This window comes from Schistocerca nitens, chromosome 2 (assembly GCF_023898315.1).
Source record: "Schistocerca nitens isolate TAMUIC-IGC-003100 chromosome 2, iqSchNite1.1, whole genome shotgun sequence".
Lineage (NCBI taxonomy): Eukaryota > Metazoa > Arthropoda > Insecta > Orthoptera > Acrididae > Schistocerca > Schistocerca nitens.
Window position 1 is genome coordinate 965,008,793 of NC_064615.1, and position 10,225 is coordinate 965,019,017.

At 41.5% G+C, this 10,225-nt stretch overlaps 1 protein-coding gene across 1 annotated transcript in view; it reads left to right on the plus strand.

Annotated features, from left to right (window-relative positions):
* LOC126237287 (UDP-glucosyltransferase 2-like) overlaps window positions 1–9,464 on the plus strand; it is a 115,657-nt gene extending 106,193 nt beyond the window's left edge. The window contains exon 7 of the mRNA XM_049947233.1: window positions 7,553–9,464. Coding sequence (XP_049803190.1) covers window positions 7,553–7,823 — 271 coding nt within the window. The 3' untranslated portion in view covers window positions 7,824–9,464. The remainder of the gene's footprint in view (window positions 1–7,552) is intronic.
* The last annotated feature ends 761 nt before the right edge of the window (window positions 9,465–10,225 follow it).

The window sequence follows — 10,225 nt, forward strand, 5'->3', positions numbered from 1 at the left end:
GTGGTTCCGAATGGGTACTCTTGAGGAGCCAGCCCGCATCTCGTGGTCGTGCGGTAGCGTTCTCGCTTCCCACGCCCGGGTTCCCGGGGGATCGATTCCCGGCGGGGTCAGGGATTTTCTCTGCCCCGTGATGGCTGGGTGTTGTGTGATGTCCTTAGGTTAGTTATGTTTAAGTAGTTCTAAGTTCTAGGGGACTGATGACCATAGATGTTAAGTCCCATAGTGCTCAGAGCCATTTGAACCATCTTGAGGAGCCGGTACAGACTGACACGTTAAGTGTGTCGTGTAATAGGACTAACGAAAAAGTTGGCAGTTAGTTACAGACTTGTACGCGCTGATACGCTGGTGCAGACTTGTATAAGATAGGCGTGTCTCATAATAAAGGTTTCAGCGCTCCAAGCCCAGCGACGAAAAGTGCTGAGGGTCGAGGAGGGGAAGGAACAGGAAGGCTACGAACGAACGCCGCTAGAGCAAAGCCAAGCGCTTTGCTAGCGAGACCAGTTGAAGACGTGAAATAAAAGTCCCAAAATCGTGAATTTGAGGAAAAAGAGTTTTAAGTATACAAGACAATTAATGGCTATCGTGGCAGTATCAACGTGTTTTATTTGAAAGTTAAGCACAATATGGATCCTGTTTCCAAAGGAAATTACAAACATTGTACTGTTATAGTAAGAAAAACTTACTTAAAGAGGGAATGCGATAAAAGGCTGTAAGTGCTCTAGTTCAATACCCAGGAAAAAGATAGTAAAAATAATTCTTCTTACATAAAATTGTATTTGGTCATTATTTGTCACGTACTGCATCGTTTCAAATCTGTCTTCTTTTCTTCGCAGATGGGGCTTGTTGCAATTTCTTGAGGTCGTGTACTCGTACACTTTTTCTCAAAACAGTGAACCGCGCTGGGTAGCCGTGCGGTCTTCGAGTCCTCCCTCGGACGTGTGTGTGTCTCTGTGTGTGTGTGTTGTCCTTAGCGTTAGTTTAAGTTCGATTAAGTAGTGTGTAAGCTTAGGGATCGATGACCTCAGTAGTTTGGTCCCATAGAACTTACCACAAATTTCCAGTTTCAAAATAGTAATACCCTACCCATCCTCCTGGTTTTAACTACACGAGTCTTATGTTTATCCAACGAGAGCTACTGTACTCTGGATATGTTTAGACTTGCTGTGTTTATATTACAATCCGGAGCTTTCTTGAAATCAAAGCCGGCCAGGGTGACCGATCGGTTCTAGGCGCTACAGTCTGGAACCGCCCGACCACTACGGTCGCAGATTCGAATCCTGCATTGGGCATGGATGTGTGTGATGTCCTTAGGTTAGTTGGGTTAAAGTAGTTCTAAGTTCCAGGGGACCTCAGAAGTTAAGTCCCATTGTGCTCAGAGCCATTTTCTTTTTCTTTTCTATTTTTCGTTAATGTAAGAAGGCAGATGCATTCATGTTACTGACAATGAATGGCTTTCTTTTCCTTGATTGATGTATCGTGTCCTTCACATCTTCTGGAGCAGGTCATTTGGCAAATAAAGAATAAACATTGTGCCCAGTTATGGTGTATGTTAGCGATCAGTGATGAGACCTACCTCCTGCGCTGGACGAGCTTCTGCAGGAATACATTTATCATTTGAACTTATGTATCATTCCCTCCACTTTCCAGCTTTTTCCTCATTGCTGGTACAGTACTTTCTCCTTTAATTTGTCATTTCTTTCCACTCAGGCTGTTATAAACATCTGCTGACGCCGTCATTTTATCCAACACTAAGGGGCAAACACGCGGAACGTAGAGTCTTTTATATGTTAACAGCAGTGCCTGTTAAACCCGTAATTGTATTGAGTGCATTTGGTACCACATTTTTGTTCATGGCAGTTTGAGCCTTTTCTACATTATGGGGCTTGGACTGTAGGCTACATTTAAAAAAAAAAAAAATGGTTCAAATGGCTCTGAGCACAATGGGACTTAACAGCTATGGTCATCAGTCCCCTAGAACTTAGAACTACTTAAACCTAACTAACCTAATGACATCACATAACACCCAGTCATCACGAGGCAGTGAAAATCCCTGACCCCGCCGGGAATCGAACCCGGAGACTGCATTTCACCCAAGACCTCAAAATTCCCTATTATGGCACTTAGCCTTTTTTTATTTCAAGTCTTCAGTTGTGTTAAATTAAATTGCGTTCTGCATTACGAGTAGTGTGGCGTCTACGCACTTGTCGAAAAAAACAAAAAGTGGAGACGCAACTACATTCAGTGCCTAATTTTTAGTGTCGTTTTTAAAGGCACTCAAAGGGCTTAATTTGCCATCGCATTATTATGAACTGAAAAAAAAACACTCACTGGAACGTCATTACAACACCGCCCACAAAGACGACGTGCTGACCTCGTCTTCTGACGGACGAGAGTACATGGTGGCTGAACTGAAGTCGGCCATTAGGAAAAAAAAACTAAGTAGCAACAAAATCTCTTGTGATGAACTTCACCAAATATTTGAATTCATTATCTTAATGTAGGTGGCGAATTATTTGGTAACGGAATTGGCGGACACGATTGACATTATCAAACAAAACTTAATCCTACAGAAAAATTACCTTCAAGTTCATGATATCGAATATTTCGAGGAATTCAAGCCTTTCATTTGTGGACTAAACATGCCTGGCTACGTTTCAGTAACTGAAACATTTCATCATGTGTTCTCAAAAGAGATTGCAAAACTTTGTAAGACTGAAGTCTGATTTCGCTATTTTTGTCGGACCATTCTCGCTCTTGGCTGCTGATGTTCCTAATCTTTTCCAACTTGAGTTGATACGAATTTATAAAACTTTTATAAAATGCTACTCCAAGAGTAATATCGTCCACTGCACAGGTAAACCATTAAAGTTCAACCAATGTTTGGCTGATCTAGGTGTACGAATTCCTTTTCCTGCTACGAAACTGACTGAGTTCCACCAACATTCAGGTTTATCAAATTGTAATCTGTATAACTCCATGTGTTTGTCTGTATCACGAACCATGATTATAGATAGAAAAAGCACTCCTTCTTCAGGCCACGAGTGGCCTACCGGGACCATCCGACCGCCGTGTAATCCTCAGAAGAGGATGCGGATAGGAGAGGCGTGGGGTCAGCACACCGCTCTCCCGGTCGTTATGATGGTATTCTTGACCGAAGCCGCTACTATTCGGTCGAGTAGCTCCTCAATTGGCATCACGAGGCTGAGTGCACCCCGAAAAATGGCAACAGCGCATGGCGGTCTGGATGGTCACCCATCTAAGTGCCGACCACGCCCAACACCGCTTAACTTCGGTGATCTCGCGGGAAGCGGCGTAGCCACTGCGGCAAGGCCATTGGCATGATTATAGATATATTAAATATTCAAAAATCGAAATTATAAATATCACAGCCTAATGTTAAACGCCTGTATGTAAAACTTTCTGTGTATCTGTTCACTGTTCAAATGGCTCTGAGCACTATGGGACTTCTGAAGTCATCAGTCCCCTAGAACGTAGAACTACATAAAGCTAACTAACCTAAGGACATCACACACACCCATGCCCGAGGCAGGATTCGAACCTGCGACCGTAGCGATCGCGTGGTTCCAGACTGTAGCGCCTAGAACCGCTCGGCCACGCCGGCCGGCCTCTGTTCACTGTATTAACACTAATGTTTCTTATGAATGGTGGGCTCCATGTGGTTCTCAAGTCGTGCAGCGACCGTAAACCACAATTTTACCAAATATGCAGCAACTAGTCGCAAAATCATGTTTTATTTATTCACTTTTGCAAATCGATCTCAACTGATTAACATTATTTTTAACCAATGTTTCTCTTCATAGCTGTCGTTCAGAAACTGCGGTGTCAATTCTTTTCTCGAAAATAATAAGGCTTTCTAACGGGCTGGTTTACTTAAGTAATAATGTTAATGCTTTAGTAGAAAATTAAAAAGTTGAAAATACGCACTAGTCATAAAATCCTGCTGTATAAAAGTATACTAAAATATTGTCCTCTTAGAAGCACGTGTTGCAAACACGTTTTCCTAAGTTTCCCGCTTGTGCACCCTTCTGCATATAGCCGTCTCAATCATACACCTGCTCTGAGCAACATTGTGATGGGGGAAACCGGAGCGCTCAGCAGACTTGGCTGCACTCGGGGAATGCGAGCGCGCTCCGGGTGGGCAAATCGTAGTCAGACCTCCTGTAGAGTTTCACATGCTTCTTCTATCAAAAGGAATTTCGCGAAGCCTTCAATAACTCCTGTAGCAAAATATCGCTGGACCATCACCAAAACTGAAAGAAATTTGGTCATTTGTTGGAACTGTAAGTGGCACAAAAGTAATTTCCAGAGGTTTGTAACAGCTTTACAAATGAAGCCCTGCTCACATTGTCCAGACCCGTATTGACCGTCTGCAACAGTAACGTACGATAATGCTTTTGTTTCAACCCTGCGTCACCGTACCAGTACTGGCGCCTAACGGCAAGTTAGGACACTAACGCTGCTGACTGCACAGTCTGAACATCATTCCTATGAAGTTGGGAACTCATATGGTAAATACTTTTCGGTTTACACTGGCTCAAGCAGCGAAAGTTTAATTATAACCACCCTGTACCTTTTGCAGATGACACGAGTTTTATAACTGGTCTGACTGAAGACAAAGTAACAGAAGAAGTTGTTAACTATCTTTCTCAGAAAATTACTGAATGGTTTTCTGCAACTACTATCCTCTAATTTCCCAAAAACACAGTATATTCAGTTCTGTACAGTAGATAGAATCACTCTGAAAATTAATATAGCATGTGAATGGAAGTAAGGAGGTTAGAATTCTCGATATTTATAAGGCTACATGTTCATGATAATGAAGTGTGAATCAGATTGAAGTAGACAGCAAACCTGTCTTTAAAATTTGTAGAATTCAAAAGAGTCTTTGGGTATAACACTTTTCTTACTTTAATGATTATCAGACATGTCTGTCTTCCTAAATAAGTAAACAAAACACGTAAAAACGTATCGAAACTACGATAAACACAAATAACCTTAGCAGCAGGATACCATCAACCTGTAATACATCTAAGTATAAAACTACATACGTACACCGAAAGATACCATATGGTAGATGGTGGAGGATACTTTGTACCAATATTAGCCGTTTTCTTTCCTGTTCCACCTATAAATAGAGGAGGAAAAAACGATTGCCTATACGCCTCTGTAAAAGCCATAACTTTTGTTATTTTATCTTCGTGGTCCTTAGGCGAAACGTACGTTGGTGGCAGTAAAACGGTTCCACAGTCAGCTCAAATGCCCGTTCTCTACATTTTTTCAGTAGTGTCCGTCAAAGCCAGATTTGCCTTCCCTCCAAGGATTCCCACCTGAGTTCCCGAAGAATCTCTCAACAGGCTCAGTAGACTGGTAGTGACCCTATACAACAGCTCATATGGATTTCTCGTAGTTTTATTATTCTATACCATATCGTTAATATTGTCCAACTCATGTGTGGGACATATAATTTTCTAACCAACCACATAACATTTAACAGTGCACTTTGTCCTTCAAAGATCGCTGAAGACTAAAATATACTGTTTGCTATGAAGGTCATTTGTGTTTAGAGCATATTACTGAGCTGCCTGGGACGATGGTTGAGGTGCAGTACTCGCTCCAGGTCTAAGAGCACACAGAAATTGTTTCTTGATGAGGTCAGGGTCGATTCCGTGACCAACCTAGCACTATGTGGTTCACATTTTCAAATTACTGCAACATCAACAAAATGTTGAAGTCTAATATTCCATCCTCTCTTCGTTTTTTAGCATAACAGCACTACCCTTGTCTAAATTCTAACCTTACATCCTTTCTTCGCTTCCTCAAGTTTATGTGGCGACAAAATACGAGGGTAATCCCAAAAGTAAGGTCTCCTATTTTTTTTATAAGTACATAGACCTGTTTCTTTCTACAGTGCTTTACATCAGTTTACATCTTGAACATGTAGCTAGTTTTCGACATAATCACCATTTCTGTTAATGCGTTTTTGCAGCCGCTGTGGCAGTTTTTGTATGCCCATATCATACCAGCTCGCCGCCATGCTGTTCAGAAAGCTGCGAACCCCTTCTTTCACATCGTCGTCGGAGCTGAATCGCCCGGACCACAATTAACGCTGACAGGTACTGTGAGACTCTGAAAAAGCTCAAACGGGCAATTCAGAACCGGAGAAGAGGAATGTTGAGTAAGGGCGTACACATTCTCCATGACAACGCTCACCCACACATTGCACGGCAAACTATTGCTGTCCTGCAACAGTTTCAGTGGCACATAATCCCCCCACCCACCCTATAGTTCTGACTTGGCTCCCAGTGACCACCTGTTCCCTAGGTTAAAAGAACATTTGGCCGGAAAGCGATTCAGCTCCGACGACGAGATGAAAGAAGAGGTTCATAACTTTCTGAACAACATGGCGGCGAGCTGGTATGACATGGGCGTACAAAAACTGCCACAGCGTCTACAAAATTGCATCGACAGAAATTCTGATCATGTCGAAAAATAGCTGAATATTCAAGTTGTAAACTAATGTAAACCATTGTAGAAATAATTCTTCCGGGTTATATGGCCGTGGTCCATGGAATTCTTCTATTCCTAACGTTTCGTCCAATACTACGTTGGACATCTTCAGAGGTATGACTGGTCCTGCTGAGTCCTGCCGACTGACGAGTCGGGCGTCGGAGATCGGCCTAAATACCGAGGAAAGTGGGTGTGGTCTAGCTTGCATATAGTTGCAGAGAGAAAACTAGACAAAGATAAAATGTAACTATCAATAATAGTCCGTCATAGATAAAAATCACTTATCGATTCTGTAACGCCACTGTCCATATCTCGCTTAATTTCAAGGCCTCTTCTTTTCTATTAAAATTATTTTCATGTTTATAAATTTCTGTATAGGGAGGCTATTGAAATTTATAAACATGAAAATAATTTTAATAGAAAAGAAGAGGCCTTGAAATTAAGCGAGATATGGACAGTGGCGTTACAGAATCGATAAGTGATTTTTATCTATGACGGACTATTATCGATAGTTACATTTTATCTTTGACTAGTTTTCTCTCTGCTACTATGTGCAAGCTAGACCACGCCCACTTTCCTCGGTATTTAGGCCGCTCACCGACGCCCGACTCGTCAATCGGCAGGACTCAGCAAGACCAGTCGACCTCTGAAGATGTCCAACGTAGTATTGGACGAAACGTTAGGAATAGAAGAATTCCATGGACCACGGCCATATAACCCGGAAGAATTATCAACAACAGTACCACCCGGTCGTGAAAGCCTTCATTGTATGATTGTAGAAATAAACAGGTCTATGTACTTATAAAAAAGTAGGAGATCTTACTTTTGGGATTACCTTCGTATTTACCTTCCACATCCCACAAACTGGTCCTTATCACTTAGAGTCATAGCTGTTTACTCTGAAAAATAAGTTTAGTAATTCCTTGCAGACCATGTTGATCAGTTTCAAACAATTCTTGAACATTCAGAGCTAAGAGGTATTGTAGGAAGAGAGAAATGCTGATAATATTGTTTTGCTCCGTAGGTATAGAGAGAACATGAGAACTTTGTCGTCGATATTCCGTGAGCACCAAGCGGACTCTGTGGAGCGCGCCGTGTGGTGGGTGGAGTACGTGATACGTCACAAGGGGGCCCCGCACATGCGCAGTGCAGCCCTCGACTTGCACTGGTGGCAGCTGCTACTGCTCGACGTCATCGCCTTCCTGCTGCTGGCAGTGGCTGCGGTTGCTGGTGCCCTGTTTTGTCTCGCGCGACGACTGTTCATCATAGCAAGGCCGAAGGAGAAGAAACATTAACGCTCCATTTGTGGGTAGGCCTTGTGGAGACCAAACTTTCCACGTTCAGCTGCCTTTAGGAACTGGGAAGTACGCTTATAACAACGTTGTTATATCTGTGCTCGCTTTTGAAATCATTTCTCAGTATGAAGAATCGCACTCTGATTTGGTAGGCCCTCTGATCTGGCAGCTGGTCTGCACAAGAGTGCGTCTGTCTTATGGAACAAGTGACGTTGTGATAGTATATTGTTGTGACGCAGTCTGGTGATAACCGCCTCATGTTGTGTAACACGCATTAGTGAACACTCCATTAATAAGGTCATGATTCATCGGGAAAAAGTTCCAATAGTTATTGTAATAACGATATATGGAGCTAATACTTCCTATAGTTGTGATGTAGTACCAATGTAAAGCAAGTCCACCATTAACAGCGGCGTAGAGGTTGTGAACAAGTCATACTCAGTGTAACATCTGACACTTTCTGGTATCATACAGAGTTACAATATCCCATAACAATGGGGCGTTATTGTGGGAAGAAGGTGAAAGACAAATGAAAATTATTCTAAACACTTGGTTGATGACGCAATTAAAACAGGACTATCAGTAAAGGAATGGAAATAAGCAGTATATTTTACAATAGAGATATCACTGGATTTTACTTAATCACTTTGAGGAAACTACGGAAAATGATGCTGTTTTTACTTTATTATAAATACTCGTATTAACTTGTAAATATTGTATTTAGTTTCCATTTCTCTGGAATACGAGGATAGTACCTTAAGCCACTGCACTCTCTTGAGCGATATCAACCCATCGAGCTCATGATACTGTGACAGATTTCTACCATAAAAGAGCTGTCATACGTTGTAACAATAATGAATTCAATTTCCAATATCACAACGGCTGAACGCCAAAGTGTTTTCTTAAACAAGAACATGGCTGGTATCATTATGCTTCCTTATTCAATTTGACTCTGTGCTTTATCTGTGATGTTTCTGTTGTCGACACGACGTTTAATTGTTTCCTTATTTTGTTTTATACAGTTTGTATATCCACTTTATATTTACAGCAATCCATTACAACAGGGTAATGCTTAATGCTCGACATCTGATAGTAAAAAAATGAAGAAGAAGGAGAAGAAGAAGAAGAAGAGAAAAGGAATAACGGGGTGATACAGAAGTTTAAACATAGAACAAACAAAGAAATTAGATCAATTTGATAGGTAAATCCAATATTTCGCCCACTAAAGAGCTTTCTTCTTTTCTACAGCTTTTATTCCCTCTTCTATGGGGTCCACTTGCTCAGGATTTGTTAAATTTTTATTTTATTACCAAACATTGTTCCTAGATGCTCTTCCTGACTCCACAGTCCTCAAGGAGACCAAATAGACGGAAATCGTGTAAGCCGTCTGTGATTCGCGTAAATTTTGTTCTTTGTATTGATGTGATGTAATTATATTTTGTCGGAGACTTTCTGAGTCTCAACTTTGTCTTAGACAAGGATACAAGCTGAACTAACGAATTAAAATATTTTTTACCGTATTTTAACTGTTTTTTTTTCTCTAAGCTGCAATTTGTGGAAACCACTTAGAAACCACATTCAGGATGGTTGATGTACCAGCACACGCTCGTTAATCTGCCACATAGATTAAATCTGGGCCTGGCTCGCCTCCCTGGGTCGCAAGGTAGCGCGTTGTATATTATGCTATATGAGTAAGTCTAACATAGCTTTGCACTGGTAGGTATAAATAAAATAACCATTGTACCGAATCTGTGGATTTTTCTATTGGCTAGAAAGTTTTATGTGTATTGGGATTCATTATATCCACAAAGTACAATCAAAGTTATCAAGTGTTCTATACCTCTATCTTCTGAATATTTTCTGGATACTGTTGGACAGGTAATTGTAATAAATAAATAAAGCATTAATACAGTGGGAGGTATTACAAGCAATATTCACTACTGGCCATTAAAATTGTTACACCAAGAAGAAATGCAGATGATAAACGGGTATTCATTGGACAAATATATTATGCTAGAACTGACATGTGATTACATTTTCACGCAATTTGGGTGCATAGATCCTGCGAAATCAGTACCCAGAACAATCACTTCTGGCCGTAATAACGACCTTGATACGCCTGGGCGTTGAGTCAAACAGAGCTTGGATGGTGTGTACAGGTACAGTTGCCCATGCAGCTTCAACACGATACCACAGTTCATCAAGAGTGTTGACTGGCGTATTGTGAAGAGCCAGTTGCTCGGCCACCATTGACCAGACGTTTCCAATTGGTGAGAGAGCTGGAGAATGTGCTGGCCAGGGCAGCAGTCAAACATTTTATGTATCCAGAAAGGCCCGTAGAGGACCTGCAACATGCTGTCGTGCATTATCCTCCTGAAATGTAGGGTTTCGCAGATATCGAA